The following is a 21,959-nucleotide window of genomic DNA, read 5'->3' as shown; positions in this document are numbered from 1 at the left end:
TCCAGCTCTAAACATGATGTGCAGAGCCATGCTAGAGTTCCTGAGCCATACAGGCTGAGGGTGTCATAAAGCCTGTGCTTTATATACACAAAGCCCTAGAATAAATCCACAGGCTTAAGTTCATTTGACTGTTCATGCTCATAGGGCATCAAGCTCACCAACTGCTTCCTAATTCACCATTTTGTGGTTCTTCCTGCTCTTGTGATTATACACAAAAAGCCCATGGCCAAGATCACAAAGAGAGGCATGTATAAAGGATCTAAGGCCATTGGGGGCCAGATTTGTCCAAGGCATTTAGAAACAAGACTAGCCTACACAGAAGAGCACAAGCCACACATTAATTCTGGAATTCCTTTGGGCACTGACATAAGTAGCCTTTCTCTGGTAAACCCCATCCCAGAGTTACACAGAGAACATGCCAACCATAAAAGCAAACTTTCAGGAAATGAGTTCTGGTGGCTACTTTTTCTCGATGTTATTTTTGCCTCCAAAGAGAAATATTAGTTTCCAAGGAAAAGCATTAAAGAGCCTTTCCAGAGGCTGTTTAAAGAACCTAGGGCAACTGAGTACATTTCATACCCAACTCTTCCTGACCTTGAAGGGAGAAATTTGCAAAGCAAACAGCAGATACCTGAAAGACCCAAATCCTATTCTGGAATTAGAATCTTCAACCACTTTCCTACTTCATTGCCCCACCAGGTATACCTGCAACAGGCCTCCTCTTGAGTCTATCTCCTAGTGGCTGTCACTAAAACTGATGGTGAGGGCTAGGAATTTTTAGCACCGTGGTAGAGCATTTGCCTAGCACATGTGAGGCAGTGGGTTTGAGCCTCAGCACCACATAAACAAATAAAACAAAGGTATTGAGTCTTATACAAAGAAAAATAAAAATTAAATAAACTTAAGACTGATAGTGAGCCAGGCATGGTGGCACATGCCTGTAATCCCAGTGGCTCCAGAGGCTGAGGCAGGATAGTGAGTTTAAAGCAAGCCTCAACAACTTATTGAGGCCCTAAGTAACTAAGAAAGACCCTGTCTCTAAAAATGTAAAGGGCTGGTGGTGCATGCCTGTAATCTCAGCGGCTTGGGAGGCTGAGGCAGGAGGATCGCCAAGTTCAAAGCCAGCCTCAGCATAAGTCAGGCACTAAGCAATTTAGTGAGACATCTCTGCCTCTAAATAAATACAATAATTTATTATTTTAGGGAAGCTGTTTCTTGGGACTCAGTGGGCAGATGCCACTGAATTCAATGGCCCCTACCCAAAAAGCAGGGAAGGGGACTGAGGATGTGGCTCAGAGGTTAAAACCCTTGGGGTCAATCCCCAGTACGAAAGAAAATAAAACTAATGGTGACAAGAGCTGGGCACAGTGGCACATGCCTGTAATCTCAACAGCTCAAGAGGCTGAGGCAGGAGGATGAAGTTCAAGGCCAGCTTCAACAACTTAATGAAGCCCTACAACTTAGCAAGATCCTGTCTCAAAGTTTCCAAAAAATAGGGCTGGGGTTGTGGCTCAGTGGTAGAGCGCTCACCTAGCATGCACGAGGCACTGGGTTTGATCCTCAACACCACGCAAATGGAAAATATTGTGTCCACCTAAAACTAAATATTTTTTTTAAAGTTTCAAAAAAGTAAGGCTGGGATATAACTCAGTGGTAAAGTGCCCCCCAAAAAACTTCACTTACATAACTTCCTTCAAGCCTAGCCTATCTAACCTCTCCCATACCCCACCACCATCTCAGCAACACTATTTTGTTCAACAATCGGCATCATACATCCAGCACCTATATCCCTTAGCTCAACAACCCTGAAATCTTCTGTCTGTCCCTACATGCCCAAAATCGAACTTTTCTCTGGCTCCAGTGGAACTTTGGGTCACAGCAAACCACTTGTCATAGTGTAATGAAGGAGTCTTATGTGATGTACACTAAGTTCCATAAGAGACATCTTCTCAAGCCCTATATAAATGCCATGTTAAACTGGGTGCACTGGCACACACCTGTAATCCCAGCAGCTTAGGAGGCTGAAGCAAGAGAATTGCAAATTCAAAGACAGCCTTAGCTCAGTTGGTGGAGGGCTTGCATTGCATGCACAAGGCCCTGGGTTCAAACCCCAGCACCACCAAAAAAGGGGGGGAAAAGGTTGCAAAGCCAGCCTCAGCAATCTAGTAAGGCCCTAAGCAACTCATTGAGACCCTGTCTCTAAACAAAATATGAAAAAGGGCTAGGGTTGTGCCTTAATGGTTAAGCAGTCCTTGGGTTGAATCACTGGTACAAATAAACAATAAAGTGTAGTTACTATGTATTCCTAGTATCTAACATTTTTTTAACAAAACTTCACCTAGGAATCACACACAAATTTCCTTAAGATAGGTGCAAAAAAAAAAAAATCAGTCCTAAAGTGAAGTGGACCCCAAGAAACAGCTTCCCTAAAATAAATCCTCAGGGAGGTGGCCTCCTTTTCCTTTGGTGAGGCGAAAGGGAGGACTTCATTCCACCCAAAGTCTACTCACACTGTTCAGCATACAATAGTGGTTAAGAGCAGGCATACAATCTTAAGGGCAGTTTTACTAAGGACAGGAATTCAAATTCTAGCTCTACATGTGTCACAAGCTATGGGATAGTTGGTGCCTCAGAAGCCCCTATGCAAAGTGGGAACAGGACAAAGTTCATCATCTAATAGCAAATTCTTCCACAGAAAACATACTTGTTAGCAACTCTCTGCTGGATGGTTTGTTCCTAGCTCCCCAATGCCTCAGAATAGCATCTGAGCCATCTCCACTGTCCCAAGAGCAGTTCAAAGTACACCTCTAGCCCCACCATCTGGCTCATCCTGCCAGTCCCAGATCAGGTGGCAGTTTCTTGAGAGCTTTTGAAGGTCTAGCCCCAGTTCAGATAGTCCCACACATCTTTAGCAAACTGAAGCACATCCCAGGTAAGTCAAGAGTCTGGAAACACCCTGGAAGAGTAGAAGTAAATAGCAATTGACCGCATCAAGTAGAGAAATTCCTGCAAAGACCCAGAATTGGGTTGTTTTTGTTGTTGTTGTTGCTTTGTTTTGTTTTCGATGCTAGGGATCAAACCCAGGGTCTTGTGCATGCATGCAAGGCAAGCATTCTACCATCTGAGCTATATATCCCCAGACCCTAGGATTGGTTCTGAGACATTCAACAAAAGAGCAACTCAAAGAACCTTTCTCTATATACTGGCACTCTATCCCCATCCTCATTGGAGCCACACTAAAATTTTCCAAATTCCAGCCCCATCCCTCCATGATGCCCAGGACCTCGCACAAAAATTAAAACCCGAAGGGAAATAAAAAAGAGCTGTAAAACATTTCTTCCTCAAACTTTACATTCAGCCTACCGTGCAGTGTAAGCATACTGCCTAAAATCCCAGCAGCTCAGGAGGCTGAGACAGGATCACAGGATCGTCGAGTTCAAAGACAGCCTCAGTGAGACCCTGTCTCTAATATAAAATACAAAATAGAGCTGGGAATGTGGCTCCAGTGGTCATGTGGTCCTGAGCTCAATCCCCAGTACCAAAAAAACCCTTACACTGAATATTCAGAAGATTCAGAAACAAGCCAAGGCCGACTATGCCTGCGCTATTTAAATCTAGAACTCATATGCAGGATTCACACCTTTTTTTCTTAGCTCCTAGACAGTACTGTAGCACTCACTGTTTGCATAGTCAAGTTCCCCCTTCATGGTGAAGTAGGGGGAATGAGCAAGAATTGAGAGACTGTCCAACTCTTTTTTTTTGTTAAAGCATTACTCTTAAGTAGGCTGCTGCCTTCCAATCCACCATTTGCACTGGAACCAAAGATTTTCTTAAAAACCATTACAAGGTTGAATCCTCAGATGCTAGAGAAAATATAAAGGCCACCATACAGAAGAAATTCCTCCTGATTAGCCTCAACTATCAGAAGATGGACATACAAGTGTCAAAAGGAGTCCACCCTTCATCTTGTGCTGAGGTTCTGTGGTGGTGCCAAGAAAAGGAAGTCATCTCATAACCACTCCCAAGAACAAGCGAAAATAGCTGGCTATAAAAATGGCAAAATTAATCTCCTTCATCAGAATGCCCCAAGATGATTGTGGTGCTTGAGTTTTTATGCTCAACCACTCTGATAGACATTACTGTGGCAAGTGTTGTCTTTCTGCTTCAACAAACCATAAAATTGTTTTAAGTTAAAGACACGAACGAAAAAATTAATTTAAAAAACACCCACAGCGTATTACCAGAGCATGTATTAGAAATGCACACCTTAGCTGGACACTATGGGGCATGACTGTAATTCCAATTCTCAGGAGGTTGAGGCAGGGAACATCAAAAGTTAGAGGCCAGCCTGGCCCACTTAGCAAGACACTATCTCAAAAATAAAAAAGGGCATGGTGGCACACACCTCTAATCCCAGTGGCTCAGGAGGCTGAGGTAGGAGGACGGCAAGTTCAAAACCAGCCTCCATAAATTAGCAAGGCCCTACAGCAACTTATGAGCTCCTACCACTATTTAAAAAAAAAAAAAAAAAGCTAGGTATACAGCTCAAAGTAGGAACCAAGATTCAATGCCTAGTTAACACCCCCAAAAAAGTATACAATGTACATATTAACCATAAGTGAACTATGTTTAGCATCCCATCCCCAAGATACTTCACTATGTGTAAACATTCCAAAACCTGAAAATATAAGTCCAACCTGAATCTTAAAAAAAAAAAAAACTTGAAAACATCTGAAATCCAAAACACTTCTTTCTGGTCCCAAGCATTTTAGAAAAGACATTTAATTATACATTCAACTTGAAAAGTATTTAGTTCTAGCAATCTCAAACTGACAGGTTTACATAAGCCTCTCCACAAGAACTGGGATCTGCCTTTTATTCAGGGATGGGCCAGCTTCCCTTCAAACTCTAGGGGTGCAGTGTGGGGGGAGAAGTCTTATCACCCTAGAACATTTCAAGTAAGGCCCCTATTCTGAACGGACTGAAGTAAAGCCCTAAAGATACTGCACCAAACAGCTACAAAACCTGCAATTGTGCAATACTGCCACCCCTAGGTAAAGTGTTTACAGTCAGGATTCTACCTGGAAAACAGCTCCTGTTCCCTTTAAAACTTTTTCTCACACTCCCAAACCACAGCCCAACCCTTGGAAACCTTATTCTCCACTTAAAAAAAAAAAGATGCCTAGCTTGGTAGAGCTCTTGCTTGACGCGTGTGAAGCAATAGGTTCAATCAACTAGAGAAACCAGACTGGCTGCTAGTTTCTTACTAGGTAATAAAAGAACAGAAGGCCCAAAATTCAAACACATGGGTCTCACACTTCTCACCAGTGATGATCTGGCACCAAAACCCGATTCTCAACAAACAACATCATTCTCTCCACTGTTATTTCTTGTCTTCATCATTGTGGAAGTTCCCCCACTACCCCAAACTATATCTACCCAAAATTAGTCACCTGTGACCCTACTTCATTTTAAGGGCAAGGCCAATCACTAAAAAGCCTTTTTTTTTGGAGAGGGAGCAGTACTGGCAATCAAGCCACACATCTCCAGTGCCCCACCCCCACCCCTTTGGTACCAGGGATTAAACCCAAAGAACCACAATCCCAGCCTTTTTTTTTTTTTTTTTTTTTGACAAAATCACTGACACTGGCTTTAAAACTTGTGATCCTCCTACCTCAGCCTCCCAAGCTGCTTTTCTAGTCATGCCCCTAGCACCACACCTGACCCATTTATTTTTTGAAACAGAGTTTCACTCAATTGCTCAGGGTGGCCTCAAACTTAACAATCCTCCCATCTAAACCTCCCCACCATTTGCTGAGCTTGAAGCACCTAAACCATTTGAAAGAATCAAACCAGGTGCAGTGTCACATACTTGTAATCCCAGCCACTAGGGCAGGCTGGGGCAGAAGTTGTTTGATTGAGGCCAACCTCAGCAACTTAGCATGACCCCATTTCAAAATAAAACATTAAAAGGGCTGGGAACATGCCAGGCGCAGTTGCGCATGCCTGTAATCCCAGCAGCTCCGGAGGCTGAGGCAGGAGCATCGCAAGTTCAAAGCCAGTATCAGGAAAAGCAAGGTGCCAAGCAACTCAGTGAGTACCTCTGAATTCAATCCCCAGTACTACCCCCCAAAAGGGAAGGGGGATGAGGTCTTGGTTCGGTTTTAAAGCATCCCTTAGTTCAATCTCCAGTACCAAAGACATCAAAACTTGATATTGTCAGCAATCCACTCACGAGCTTCAATCTCCTTCAATTTTAACAGGAGGAATCAGGGACCTAGGCCAAATTTTAATATTAAAACCCCAGCACAAGCGTAAGACATCCACAGACTAAAGGTGAAAGGATGGGAAAAAAAAAAATGCCACTAACATGGATCATGTAAATAAGCAGGAGTTTCTACCCTCATATCAGATAAAGTAGGCTTTAAGCCAAAGTTAATCAGAAGGGACAAAGAAGGCCACTGAAGGGAATTATACATCAATAAAACATAACAATTGTAAATATTTATGTCCCAAATAATGGAGCATCTATATCCATCAAACGAACCCTTCTCAATTTCAAAAATCAAACATGCCACAATACAATACTGGGTCATATGCCTGTCACCACTAGATAGATCCTCCAAAAACTAGATAAAGCAGCTACAGAAATAAAAAGCGCAAGTGATAATTTAGACAATACGTATAGAATGTTTCATCCATCAATGACTGAATACACTTTCTTCTCAGAAACATGGATCCTTCTCTAATATAGACCATATTACAGTTGGCATACAATTGTATTATTACCTTAATATATTTTTAGTATCTTTAGGGTTATTTTGGTAACTCCTTTCCATTATGTGCCTTTCTCATTATTTTTATCAAATTTTAGCCCTATTATTTCTTCTCTATTTCATATATTTTTGGTTATTCTACCACACAATTTAAAAATAATTATCGTTTCTTTATGAATATTCCCATCTACTTTTCTTGTGTTTTTTCCTTGACCTATAAATAAGTGTGCCATTTAATTTTGAAATAGTTGACATGTGGGGGTGGGGTTCTACATATCTTAAGGTGACTGATTTCTAATATATCATGCAGGAAAGTCTGCATGATTTCAAATTTTAAAAATTAATGGAGGACCTGGAGTTGTAGCTCAGTGGTAGAGTGCTTGCCTAGCACATGTGAGGCACTGGGTTCAATTCTCAGCACCACATATAATTAAGTAAATAAAGCTCCAACAACTAAAAAACTTTTTTTTTTTTAATTAACAGAGGGGTTGGGGTTGTGGTTCAGCAGTAGAGTGCTCGCCTTGCACATGCGAGACCCTGGGTTCAATCCCCAGCACCACATAGAAATAAAGGTATTGTGTCCAACTACAACTAAAAAAATAAATATTAAAAAGAATTAATGGAATGATTGTATTGGTTACATACATGTCAAAACTGGTCAAATTACATACTTCAAATAAGTGAATTTTATTGTACTTAAATTTTACCTCAATAAAACTATGGGGGGGGGGTTAAAAAAAAAAAAAAAAACCTAACACAGGAAGCAACAAAAGTAAATGTCTTAAGAGACCTCAACCACGCTACTCAAACCAAATAAATCAAAATCAAAGTTATCCTTGGCTCTAAATCCAAAGGTTCTCTCACATGTTCCAAGTTCAATAAGCCAAGCCATAACATGGCCTGGAGACTTAAGGCCACTCCCAACCTACTCTTGGTTAAGAGCAACCCCTTTCCTGCAGGAAGATTAAGCAGCTGATAACCTTTTATAAAAAGCCAACACCAGAGATGAAATAACTTTTCTAGAATACATATTTGAACAGAGAATGTACGTCAGCATAGCTTCAAGTGAGGCAGTAAGTGACATGACTCCAATGATATAGCAAGTACCTAGAAAATAAAAGGATCTGGGTTCAATCTCCAGAAGCAAGGGAAGGGGGACTTTCATAAGAAAATACTTCCAACAGTGGGTCTCAGTATGTGCCAGACCCTGGATATGATCTCTAGCATCACCAAAAAAAAACTGGGTTTGCTCTTGGCTACTTAACTTCTGTTCACCAAAGTTCATGTTCAACAACTGGCTGGCAGGCATAAACAAGTTTACTTAATTCAATTTGAGTAGAAAAAAATATTTTTTTGTACCAAGAATTGAACTCAGGCACTTAACCACTGACCCACACCGCCCCCCGACCCCAGTCCAAGAAAAATGAGTCTCTAAAGGTCTGCAACGTCATATGCTAAGCGGTTGGGAGTCAGTGTTATATAACTCAATACCCTACCCACACCAGACTTCCCATCCATAGCAATCATGAATCTTCAAGCCTAAAACCTCAAAATACCATAGGCAAAATATAAAAGTGATCTAACTAGACCAGCCTTCCTATAGCAGATTATCTACTGAAGATCCAATTCCCCAAAAACTAGATAGCAGTCCACTTTCTCATCTCCTTTAAATACAAGGGATCACCCTGTACATTCCTTTCCCAGCCATCTAACCCACCTCACACACCATCTCCAGACCTCTTCAAAATTTAACATCCTCTTAGCATTTAAGCAAACAAGTTTGGGACAGAAGTTTGCCCCCTTCAAAACCTCCTGCACAATTGTATCAGTATTAAAATGATAATAGAAATGGTATCAAAAGAGTAAACTCAATTCTGATTCCTAATCTCTGATTCTGAGACAGCAACATAACTGCTGCCCCTCATTTTCAGCTTGTAAAGCGAATGGCCTGGTTTTCTAGGGTTTACGATTAGACCATCAAAACTCCATAGAACCTCCATTGGCACTAAACAACGGAATGAAAAGAGGCACTCTAGTTATTCTCCCAACTTGGTAATGTGCTCTCTCCCATAGTCAGATTTTGTTTGGGGTTTTTGTTTGGTTTGGTTTGGTTTGGTGGTTGTTTATTGTTGTTGGTTTTTCTTTTTTGGAACTGGGGATGGAACCCAGTGCTTTGCAAATGTGAGGCAAATGCTTTGCCACTGAGCTACATCCAGCCCATCATGGTCAGATTTAATACTGCTCCAAATACAAATCTAATTTGTTTGAACCTCAAGAGCCAAGAATTCTTAAAGAGTAAATCTGCTACAAATGGTAAACAAAAACCATCATGTAAATTGTGGCAAAACTCCCATAGACAGGCAAACCTGGAGCAATCAATACTCATCACATCCTGTATTTTCATTTACCCCATTACACACCCAATTTTGCCATGACATAAATTTAAACTCTACTCTCAAGGATACCACTTGTCCTTTTCTCCCCTAGATCAAGTATCAAATACTTTATTTCTAGTTCCTGCTGGGCAGGAACAAATCATTATATTCCTGCTACACAGCATGATCTCAGAGGCATACTCTCCACATTCCTGTCAGGGACATCAATCCTCCAGGAAAGTGAAGAGGGGGAAAGAGTAACAAATTTTAACTAAAAGGATGGTTTTTTAATGGGAACCAGAGGTATGGCTACAATCATGTAGTCCAACACAAATCCATGGGTGTTCAGGAGGTGGAAGGTTACAAAAAAAAAAAGGGGGGGGGGGGGGGGGGTAACACTGGGTACAGGAAGAAAAGCTGTTCCAGAACCTCAGGAGCCAGGCTAATACGGCCTCTCCCTGCGATCCTGTCTGTGCTCACCCCTAGGGAAAAAGAAAAAGTGTCTGTTAGGTTTGAATTACCAGCTTCTCCACCTACTCCATACCCCCAAATATTCTACCAGACCCTCTTAAGTCTCAACCAAGCAAATGCCTTATCTGTAAGTAAAATGCATCTAAAGAGTAGTTCCCGATTTTCCTCCTTTCTCCCACCTCCCCACCTTTCCTAGCTCTTTTGACAAACAGGGTACTGAACCCAGTGCTGCCCTACCACTGACCTCACAATCTTGCTAAAAGCCTCACTAGGTTACTGAGGCTGGTCTTGAACTTGAAATCTTCATACCTCAGCCTGGGATTACAGGTGGATATCCCTATCTATGCCTGGCTCAACCGCAAACCCCCCTTTTTAAATTTTTAAAGAGAGTCTCAATTAATTTGCACAGGCTGATCTCAAACTTGGGATCCTCCAAACACAACTGTCAGTATTAAAGGTATATGCCATTGTGTGCAACTTTTAGCTCTTTACAAAGAAACCATTTTCAACACAATCTTATTACCCCATGTCCTGTGTTCAATTGCTTTATTTTCCTTTTTATACTCTTACTCACCTGGAGTCCATCTTGCCAGGGCCAAAGCCGCCTCTGTCCCCACCTCCCCGGCCCCCTCGGAAGCCCCCACGGTCCCCTCCACGGCCCCGGTAGCCGCCCCGATCATAGCCTCCTCTGCCGCCTCGTCGATCATCTCCATAGTTACCCCCTAGGACAAAAGAAATATATAAGATCTCTATCCTCCTACTTTCCCCTAGCCTCCCTGCTAAAAACTAAGCGATTTTTTTGTCCAACTCCTCTCTCTTACCACCCATGTGGGAGCCTCCTGGTCCCCCTCCTGGGCCATCTGGTTTAGGAGCCTTACACTGGTTGCATTCATTTCTCCAAGAGAAGTTCATGTTCTCACACGTACTAAGAAAAAGAAGGCAAGTATTTTAGAAAAATAGAGGAACAACTAGAATTAACGAGACTTAAGAACAGAAGACAAGAACAACCAATGTGATTACCACTGAACAACCACTAAACCCCAGTCCATCACCTTTCCTGATACAATATTCCCCCACATGCAGTTGTTTCCTATGATCAACCAGTTTGAAAATCATACAAAATTCCAAATTTTTTATTTGCAGGCTTTCTGAGTTGCAGCATGATGGAATCTCTTTAATTCCACACCATCCTGACCCCAAGATTCACACAATTTGTTCAATAGATTTATTCTGCATATATCCTAACCCCACCCACTTAATAGTCATCTAAACTATCAGACCCACTATCCCAATATCACAGGGCTTGTTTTCAAGTAAGCATACAGGATTTTGATACTCTAATTTCCAGCACCCTCTTAGGGATCTTGGATCGATAGTTATCTCCCACAGGTAACAGCAGAATATATACCAACCTTATCTAACACACTCAATTGAATCCTCCCTCAACCACGCAACCCAAATTTCTCATTTCTTAGTTTAGAAATATATCCAAACAATTCTACAATAAGAGTACTAAAATTAAAAAAAATACTTTCACTCACGGATTAGGACATTTCCAGTCCCCAGCTCGTTGCTGACCTCCACCACCACCACCTCCACTGGGGAAACCTCCCCGGCCACCGCCGCCACTGCCACCACCTCCATAGCCTCCACGGCCCATGGGTCCTGGGTGTAGATATAAGAAGTCTGTTCCACTTTCAAGTTTGGTTAACCATCTTTTCCATGCAAGCCCTTACCATCTTCAACATTCACCACCAGGAGGTAGTAGCTCACCTCCTCGCCCTCGGCCTCCACGACCATTGCCACCACCCCGATTGAAGTCTGCTCGGCGAGTAGCAAATGAAACCTTGATAGGATTCCCGGAAAATTCTTTGCCTAAAGAAAAAAAAGGACGTATAAAAAAATATTTAAGTGAGGCATGTAGCTCTGTGATAGAATACCTGCCTAGGATATATGAGGGTTCTACCTGCAGCATCTTGAGAAAGACACTTGATTCAAGGACTGTAGATTCAAAAACACTTGGTACAATCTAAGACTATACCTTCCTAAAAAGGGTTATAATCTAAAACATAAGCAAAAATTAGACTACAATGAAATTATAAACTAAGTGGTGGAAGATTCAAAAGAAGCCTCAAAATGTAACATGCTTCCTAAGGTTAGACACATATCTATGCCCACCCAACCTGTTTCCTCATACATACCATCAAACCAGTCAATAGCTGCTTTGGCAGAAGGTGGGTCATCAAATGAGACCGTTGCCTCTCCCTTCAGCTTGCCGGTTTCCCTGTCTGTGTACAAATTAATCATAGGCTGTCCAGTTTTCTTATTCGTCTGAAAAATGCAAAATATTATCAATTTTGGAGGATAACAATGAAATTTTCCCTTGGTATCCTTGAGGGATTAGGACCTTCCCAAATCCCCCATTATCCATATATTCCATTCCATTACTTAAAAGGACCCAATATTTGCATGTAACAAACACACATGCTCCTATATATACTTTTTATTGGCCAGGGGATGGGGGCAGGGGGAGGGATACTGGGGATTGAACTTGGGCACTCAACCACTGAGCCACATCCCTAGCCCTATTTTGTATTTTATTTAGAGACAGGGTCTCCTGAGTTGCTTAGCACCTCGCTTTTGCTGAGGCTGGCTTTGAACTCGCGATTCTACTGTCTAAGCCTCCTGAGCTGCTGGGATTACAGGTATGCGCCACCACTCCTGGCTCCTGTATATACTTTATTTCCTAGACACTACACTGAGTTAGACCCTAAATTCCTAGGATCTAGGCCTGTAGCTCAGCAGTATACCACTTACTTAGCATGCAGAAGCCCAAGAGTTTGATCCCAAGCACCACACACAAATAAAAATCATCGATTATTTATTAATACCTAAATGTAAATGCTATGTAATTGTTTTACTTCTTGTTTACAACTGATAAGAAAAAACGTATGGACAAATTCAACTCAGACACATCTATTTTTCCAAATATTTTCAATTTTGAGTTTGGCTCAAAGCAGAACCACTGGATCCAGACAGCTTCTGGCATGGCAATGTTTTAAGTGAGGCATGTAGCTCTGTGATAGAATACTTGCCTAGGACATGAGGACCTGGGTTCTACCCCCAGCATCTTAAAAGACACTTGATTCAAGGACTAACACACATCTTCCTCTTCCAGAACTGAAGCTTTTATCATTCTCAAACTACAGCTCTTCCCTTCCCAGTTACTTCTTAGTATCTCACATTCAATCTAAATTAAAACCACAGTCTACACTGTCTTGGGGCACCTTCCTTATCACTCATTCTTTTTGTGCAATTTCCTAAAAAATGGCAACAACTACTGTTCTTTGCTCACCAAACTAAGCTGGCAACGGCCATTAAGACTTCCATTTTTGGGGCTGGGATTGTGGCTCAGTGGTAGAGCGCTCGCCTAGCACGTGCGAGGCCCTGGGTTCGATCCTCAGCATCACATAAAAATAGATATTGCGTCCAACTACAACTGATAAATATTAAAAAAAAAAAAAGACTTCCATTTTTAGGAGCTGCGGTTGTGGCTCAGTGGTCCACCAACAACTAAAAAAGAACTTCCATTTTTACTACTGGCAATCACTATGACTGATTTTTACTAATGTGTCAAATCCAAATGCCTGCCAACCAATAGAAACTATGTACTCTGTTCCACAGTACCTTAATAATACCAATCTGCTTGAAGTAATCAGCCACAGACTCAATTGTAACATTCTCACCCAGGCCTTGTACAAAGATGGTGTTGTTGTCTGAATTATCCTGTTCTGCTTGTTGAACACAGGGGAACATGAAAAATTTAAAAAGGAAAAACAAAGTTAAAATATAAAAAAATTAACAGCCCTTCAATTCTCACATTTGAATACCCATATGGGTTTAGTTTTACAACTATCCATTAGAATATTTTATCACTGTACAGAAACCAGGACTCAGGTGTTCACTGCCCAAGATCACAAAATTCATCAGTGCTTATCAACTTTCAACTGAAGATCCCTAAGACAATTTACATGAAAAAAAAGATTTTTTTTTAAATGCTGTCCAGTTCTGGAGTATGGTCCACAGATGAATTGGCATCACCTGTGAATTGTTACAGATCCTCAGACTCATTCCAGACCCTCTAAATTGCTGAAGAATTATTCATTTACCAAACATTTCTGATATACTCATTTATGAATTGTTAAGTATATCTAAAACACTCTTCCCTTCTCTATCACTGCTTTTTCAGTTTTTTGTTTTATAAATTTCAAAAAACATCTAGGTGAAGTCTAGATACTACTTTAACAACTTTTTCATGCCACCACCAGTGAACTCACCAGAATCATGGCGTGATCCTTGGTCCCGAGGGCCTTAAGTGACACCAAAAACAAAAACAAAAAAAACAAAAACAAAAAAAAAAAGAAAAAAAGAAAGAAAACAAAAACAAGGAAAAGAGCAACTGTCAGTCAACAGGAAAGACAGACAAGGAAAAAATTAATACCAAATTCATATTCTTGCAAAGTATCAGTTAAGTGTTCACAGCCTCACTCCAAACCCTGTCCTGGGCCTGCCCAGAGGAGAATATCATCGGCAGGTCTGGGGGAGACACAGGCCCATTTCTTAAGATCTGTAACCTGAGTCCCCACAGGGACAACGCCACACTTCAGAAAATGCTGCCTCCCCCAGCTCAGGCTGGGAAATGTCCTCAGCGCAGATTTGGGGGGGTGAAGGGAATTATCCATTAAAGTTAACAAACCAACTCATAGCTTCGCCCTTTTTCTCTCACCCCAGAGAGACATGGGCTCACCACCAGCAATGTGATGTGCATCCATCCAGTTTCTCCAAACTTTAACACCAAAAACACTTATCAATTGTGGAACAATTTTTAATTTCATCTTTAGAAACCATTCTTAAGACCATGTTAAGTTTCCCCAAAACCACATGAAAATTAAAACATACATGATAGCTATTGTATTTTTAAAGCATGTCCCAGGGAACAGACCAGAAATCTTATTTCCATAATGCAGCCTCTTTTTTTTTTTCCAGAGACCATCTTTGACCAATGTTTATCTGAATTCATCATATGCAAATATTGTACCCATACGCAATGACACCTAAATCATGAACCCACGCCTTTGGCTTTAATGTTGAGACAAATCAAGAAACCTTTTGTTAACCAAACCAGAAAAGTTCCAGCTTACTGGGAGACTTCTCAAATTTGCCATTTTTCCATGAATTCAGTTTGTGCTGTTTAAGACCTGGTTATTTCCCATGAGCCACACATGCTCCCAAATCTTTCTTGAAGTAGTCCACACCTTCCTTCCCAGAGCTAGTTTCTATTTGCCCATCTGAGTTAAGTACATTATGTAGAATTGCATTGACACCACTTGGTACTTAATATAAAATATATACCAACTTCACCGTCCTCAGGCAGGGCAATATTTCATGTCCTCACAGAATTAAAACATTTGGAGGTTGTTACACACACACATACACACACACTAGCCTTGGACACATACTGATCAAAAGGATCCTAAAGCCAAGTTGGTACCATGTGTTCCAGCACACTCCCTCCAGTTTCTCAAAATGGTGGTCACTAAATGCCAGGTATGGCAACACCCCTATCAAGAGGCCTACTAGATACCCCTATGAACCTGGGTCAAACCAATTTGATACCAGACGACTGCTGAGTCTTACCCCTGCCTGCCTCCAGGTTAGCACACATCTGGCAGCAGGGTGGCATTCTACCCCACTACTTTCTGGAGGTGGTTATGGACACTTCAAAACCTTTGACACTTAAATTAACACGCTAAGACATCTGCAAATGAACAATCAGACAAAGCATTACCGGGGGTTGGGAATTTTGGAAACTCTGTTCACTTACCACCAAATTTATTGAAGCCACCACGGTCACTTCCGCTGGAGAAGACAAGTTAGAAGAAAGGACATGAAGCTTCCAACGGCTACAAAAGGGTGTTTTTGATTTTAACATTCCCCAAACATGGGTAGGTGTTTTGGGAAAAAGATACAAGTGGCTACTAAAATACATCCCTTCCTGACCAACCCTTGTCTGACCTGTGAGCATGTCACACACACGTGTGCAATTTCTCAGACACAGTTAAGAATTTTGCTTTAAAAGATTATATATCTATTTCCTCTGGAAAAAAAAAATGACCCATTTTCCTTGGTTGTTCTTCCGACGTAGCAGATGTTTTTTTCCTCGTCGTGAATGTTGACAACCCAGTAGTTGGTTTAAAAACCCTACCCCCAATGTACCCAGAAGACATTTCACACCAGGCTGGGGTAGCCCTCAACACATTTTTGTGGATTTTGCTTTGAAAGCAGCAAGCAGACCCAACCCCATTCCATAAAAAGTCAAAACCAAAGGCAATTTCCCCTTAAAGCAAGACAGACTTAGCTAAGCCCTATCCTAACTACTGAGCTGTTTTTGATCACCTCCACCCCCGGGGTCACCCCTTCTACACTGTGAGAAGAGCGGAGTATTTTGCAATGTCACCTTTCATACCTGTGGCACATAAAATGCAGAGCAAGTTAACAGTCACATTAACAGTTGTTTTTCTTTTTAAAGTTTTGCAATAAACACACGCACACAACAGAGTTTTCCTTATTTTGCACATTTTTGAGATTGCCCCCACCCACCTCTGAATACTTACCATATACAAAACTCATTTTAAAAAACCTACTTTTTCCAAAAAAAGTAACACTGACATTCCTCCCCTTTTCAAGGAGATAGTAGGATCCTTCAAATCCTATATATCCAACAGATTTGACAAATGTTTTAACATCAAATCTAAGGTTCTACTTCAGCAGAAGGGAAGGAAAGAAGATCCAGTTGGACAAGCTGATGCTTTTAACCAACCAGGGGAAGGCAGACAGTGGAATAAATAGGTGGGATTCCACTTGTCAAGCATTATCTTGCCCCAAAGGTCTGCACACTTCAGTCAGATGACCCCATAAACCAAGTCACACACAAAATCAGTCAGTCAAATTAGTGCAAATCACGTTCTTGGATTCAAGTGACTACAGAATACGGGAAGAATAAGTAGCCAATTCCTGGAAGCTGAAGTCAGGTTATCCATTACCAACTCCACTGGAGAACACATGGGAATGCATATGCCAAGTTTCCCTATTTCCCAGGAGTGGGATCATCGGTTTCCCTTGCAGAGTTAAGAAGTCTTTACTTCCATGTTTCTTGCCTAGGATATCAATGACTCCAATCCATACACAGCTATGTACTTTCTTTCTTTGGAAATAAAAGCATCATACTCAAACATCTACTCACAGGTGTGGATAGGAATTTAGCCTCCCAAGTTCTCATAAAAATAAAATGGGAAAGTACAAAGAAAGTCACTGCCCCAAAATCAAAGCCCTCACAGATCCCCAGAGAATAAGAATATTAACCATGCACTAGGGACTGGTTTCAAGGGAGATTCATGCACCCTCCACACTCCCCAAAGATAAACCCTGACTCACAAGACACCTACCCCATGCCGCCTCTGCCTCCACGGCCACCTCCACGACCTCTGGGTTCATAGCCACCACTGCTGCGGTTATAACCACCGCCACCGCCCCTGCCACGGCCCCCTCGGTCCTGTTGGCCTCCCCCGTAGCCACCGCCGCCACCACCACTCTGGTCCTGATTGCCATAACCACCGCCTCCACCACTCATGGAGGACTGATCTTGGCCATAGCTGCCTGTGGGAGAAGAAAAGATACTTTTTTTGTGGGGGCAAAACCAGGCTGGAGATGTAGTTTAGTAGTAGTGTGAGAGTGCTCAGCATGGACAAGACCTGGGTTCAATCCCCAGGGTCAGGGGAGGAAGCCAGGCCAGGCGTAGTGATGAATGCCTTTAAGCTCAAAGGCATGGGAGGCCGTGGCAGGAGGATTTGAAGTTCAAAGTCAACTCCAGCAATTCAGAGAAGCCCTCAGCAACTTAGCAAGACCCTGTCTCAAATAAAAAGCGCTGAGAATGTGGCTCAGTGGTTAAGCATCCCTGGGTTCATTCCCAGGTACCAAAAATAAGGGGGTAGGGGAAATGAAACATTAATAAAAGGACCAACAGTCCCAAACAATAAGAGACAATAGAAATAAAAGAATATGAGAAATAAAAATAAAAAGAACTAAAAAAAAAAAACTCTTTGATAAGGGCTAAACAATAGAATACAGAAAATAAGTAGGAGACACAGCTGAAGACCCCTTCTTACCTCCACCACCACCTCCACCTCCTCCACTGCTACTGTTGTACTGATTCTGTTGTCCATAGCCCTGGGGGGGATTATAGGAGCTTTGCTGCTGTCCATAGCTTTGCTGCTGTCCACCATAGCCAGACTGTTGGCCATAGCCTCCACTTGGGGGTTGCCCATAGCTGCTGCTCTGAGAACTGCTACCATAACTATGTGGGAGAAAAAACATCATAATCTTACCATATCCATTATTCCCTTTCACTTTCATCCTACCCCATTCTCTTTACCCATCACTAACAATTCACCCTAATCTTTTGTGTCATCCATCCCCCACTACCAACTTACCTTCCAGAGGTGCTACTGGGAGCCGGTTGCTGGCCGTAGCCAGGATAGGACGACTGCTGCCCATAAGATGATTGGGAACTCTGGCCACTGCCATAGCCACCAGTGGAGCCATATCCCTGGGGAGCTGACTGAGTGCCATAGCCTGCTACAAAGAAGAGAAAGGGAGTCGTAAAAGCTATGAGGAAATTTAAAACAAACAAAAAAGGCAGGAAATGGGTTAAACATTATGTATCACTTTACTTGAAAAGTCAGTTTAGAAAAATGCTAGTATCTCAACTGATCAAGTTACCCTCTTTTAAATCCTAAAATTAGCCGAGTGTGGTGGCACATGCCTGTAATCCCAGCAGCTCTGGAGGCTGAGACAGGAGGATTTTGAGTTCAAAGCCAGCCTCAGCAACTCAGACAGGCCCTATCTCTAAGTAAAACATATAAAAGAGCAGGGAGAGATATGACTCAGTGGTAATCCACTTGTGGGTTCAATCCAAGTTACCAAAAAATTATAAATCCTAATTAATGCTCCAATTTCACTCTTTAAGATAGTTCCAGTTCCAATTCCCTTACCTATCCCACCAAAACCAAAAGATCCGTATGTGTTAGCTGCATTTTAACATGCTGGTATGTATACAACATATACCAGACAATCCACATTATTTACAAGTCCAACATTCAGGCAAATTTAACCTCCTTGTATACCACATGATGTATGGTAACCTGACTTAAATCATTTCCAAGCCAACTATTTCCTCCATGTAAGAATCAGCCTAAGACTCCTCTCCTTTTCATGTCAATAAAGGAAACAGGAAAAGGTCAACATATACAGAAAAGTTTCAATTTAAGAAAAAAAGGAAATAATTACAATCCATAGCACTTCTGGTTTGAAAGGACTAAGTCTCCAAGGAATTTTAAAAGTTATGAGATTGAAAAGAAAATATAGGAACCAATTTCAACATTTCAGCACTATTCAGGTTTTAGAAAAGCAGCATTCAGAAAGAACAGAAGTAACCCAGAGTAAGAGGGACTCAACTGTTTTGGGTCTGTCCATAAGAAGAACCATAGCTGCTCTGGCCATAGCCTGAAGTATCTGCTGACTGGCCATAACCACTGTAACTCTGCTGTCCATAGGGCTGATTGCTCTGCTGGGAGTAGCCCTGCCCAGGCTGGGTGGGGTAGGCCCCGTAGCTAGAAAAAAAGAAAAAGCTGCACTGAGGAAAAATTACCTTAGAAAAGAAAAAATGAAAAACAAAAAAATACAAAAGGGAGAATTACCTTGACCACCCTTGCCCTTTACAAACTCTGGAAGCCCAGAAATGGCACTCACCTTTGGGTTGCTTGTTGAGTATAGTCTGCAAAACAAAAACACAATCACATTATCTTCTAATCACAGAAGTAAATTCCTCAACTTAATAAGTGCTAGGGCCCCAGATTAAGAAAAGCCAACAAAACTTGATTGCAAGAAAAGGCATAAATCCCCCCACGAGATACTAATTTGTAGACAAGATGGCAATACAAGTTTTCTTACAATAAAGAAAAACAATACAAATTTCTTCAAAGAATCTGAGCAAGTTCAAAGATCTTGGTGGACATGGACAGCTATTATGTTCTGCAAACTCAATGCCACAAGCTGCTCTAAATTTACATATATTTCATTTTCACATCCGTTTTAGGAGAAAGCTATTATACTAGTTAAGATTCTGCATAAAAGAGCACAGGTTTGAATTCAAGTCCAAGGCAATGGTGTTCACAATGTGGCACCCTCAATAAGACCAAAGATTTGTCTCTCAAAAAAAGCCATTCTTCACCCCTTTGACCAACCTTGGAAAAAGCCAAAGCGGTGTTTTATAGCACAGAGGCAGAGAACCAAGACAACAATGACCTTTGACCCCAAATGTCAAAGACAAAGTGATGTCCTCAGGAGGCAAAGTCACCTGATCCTCAAATCCCTAAGCCTGTGGCTTCAGATTATTATTTTCCACAGAGATGAAGAGATTCATCAAGCTAAAAGCAGAAAACACTTTCAAAATGCTATATTAAAAACGCACTAGGCAAGATCGGGTCATCTCTTCTGTACAGGAAATGAAGCACTTCCCCCGCAGGAAAAGGCAAAACGACAGGGAGAGGGCGTGGCCTCGGGGGCCGTACTTTTCGCTTCTCACCTCAGAAAAAGGGAAATTTAGGCGGGAAACCGTAGTGACCCCGTCCCCCAGTCCGTTGATCAATTTCCCTGCCCGTCCCCAACCGTTAAGCGGGCGCGAAGCCCCGATCCCGAGCCTCCGCCCCGGCCGCGTGGCAATCTGGGCGGGAACCGAGCAGTCCCGCCCATTCCCTAAGGACCCCAGAGGCAAGGCCCACACCGGACGCGCGCGGCGGAGTCTCCTGAGGGTCTCGCGACAAAAAGTCGGATGAACACGAGGCGGAGAAGTGGGATACGGGCGTCGAGAAAGGGGGAGGGGCCAGCAGAGCGCGTGCGCGCACCAAATGCCCGGATGCAGCACTGCGACAAAGCGGACCAGAGCGCGGGGTTGGGTGGGGGAGGGGGCCTATGCTAGAGAGACTGGGCATTTCCACCCTCCCTTTATGCTTCAATCACCAGGTCGCCTCCCTCCCAACACTCACCTCATATAAACGCACTGCAAAACCAAGACTTTCAATCCCGCGAGAGTCGCCAGAGGAGCGAAACAAAATGGCGACACCGACCTGCCCCTTCTACTTTCTCCGCCACCTCCCGCCACAAGGGTGCGAGAAGACCTTACACACGAACGCCTCCCCAGGCCCACCGAAAATCAAAAGCCCAGCTGGGAAAGAACGAAGCCCTGACCAGGCGCACCACAGCCGCCTCGCGCCCTTACATACCGTTCGAGGCCATGTCCGCGCACGCGCGCACAGGCCGACAAGCAACAAAACTCGGACACGACTGAGCACCGCCGCCTCGAGGACTGAGCAACCCCGCCTCCTGCGTCGAGGTTTATGTACGCCTCCCCGCCTACGTACCGCGGCGGAATGTACCAAATATGGAAAAGGAAAGGGGAAGAAGGATCGTATTCCCACCATTTTCCGAGGAATAAATGAGTCCAAACGGACAAAAAGGAAATAGCTTAGCTATAAATTGATATACTAATGTATATTATAATTTTTTGACGAATAACTCCTGTTTATTTTGAAGGACTAGCCCCCTACTCATGTCAACCCCTATATGTACACAATGGTATGGTCTAGCTGCCTACTGGGGGCGGGGCGAGAGGGCCCAGGCGGTTGAGGGCGGAACTGTAGTCACGGCCTGGAGTCCTGGTGTGGGAACTGAAATTCCACTGGGTGGCCCCTTTCGCTGGCCTCACTTTCACTCTCCGTGGTGTGTTTCTGTCCTCCGTTGCCCTTCCACTGTATTAGACGCCTCGTCCAGTCCGACCACTAACCTCTCTGGTTCTAACGTTTCCTCACTACCCACCCTCTCTCCGTGTGCATGCTTTTTCACGAAACGGTTTCAAGGTGCCTTTTCTTTAGTCTTTACCAGGATTTGTAGATTGTGACGTTTGACCTGAAAGAAAGCATGGACGTTAGCCTGGTTTCCTGGGTCCCAGGCGGGTCCAGCACTGATTGTTAAGCAAGACCCTTTCCACTTAGCCTTGGATAGGGAAAGCCCGGCAGGCCTTCCTTCCGCTTCAAGAACCATTGACGTTAGATTTGGGGTCCCCAGCCTTTTACTGGAAGGATCTACTTTTTATTTTTCTGAAGCACTACCAAGGAGCCAGTGTGCAGATCCCAGGGATTTATATAAGGCTTAATCAATGATT

At 42.8% G+C, this 21,959-nt stretch overlaps 1 protein-coding gene across 2 annotated transcripts; it reads right to left on the bottom strand.

Moving 5' to 3' along the window:
• Window positions 1–9,264: 9,264 nt before the first annotated feature.
• Window positions 9,265–21,097, bottom strand: Fus (FUS RNA binding protein). 2 transcript variants are annotated; one of them, XM_027948389.2, is made up of 15 exons: window positions 21,022–21,097; window positions 19,490–19,514; window positions 19,196–19,350; window positions 18,172–18,316; window positions 17,848–18,035; window positions 17,128–17,338; window positions 15,507–15,541; window positions 13,960–13,992; window positions 13,310–13,413; window positions 11,824–11,953; window positions 11,396–11,497; window positions 11,164–11,287; window positions 10,444–10,547; window positions 10,197–10,344; window positions 9,265–9,633 (listed from the first exon to the last, which is right to left on the bottom strand). In XM_027948389.2, exons 1-15 carry the CDS (start codon window positions 21,032–21,034, stop codon window positions 9,594–9,596), a joined length of 1,557 nt encoding a protein of 518 aa, XP_027804190.1. In that variant the 5' UTR covers window positions 21,035–21,097; the 3' UTR covers window positions 9,265–9,593. The 2 variants fall into 2 exon arrangements, with proteins under 2 accessions (XP_027804190.1, XP_027804191.1); XM_027948390.2 differs by having other exon boundaries at window positions 18,172–18,313.
• Window positions 21,098–21,959: the final 862 nt, after the last annotated feature.

The sequence above is a fragment of the Marmota flaviventris genome, chromosome 19, assembly GCF_047511675.1.
Source record: "Marmota flaviventris isolate mMarFla1 chromosome 19, mMarFla1.hap1, whole genome shotgun sequence".
In the NCBI taxonomy this organism is placed as follows: domain Eukaryota; kingdom Metazoa; phylum Chordata; class Mammalia; order Rodentia; family Sciuridae; genus Marmota; species Marmota flaviventris.
Note: the sequence above shows the minus strand (reverse complement) of the source record. Positions and strands in the feature narration are given on the sequence as shown.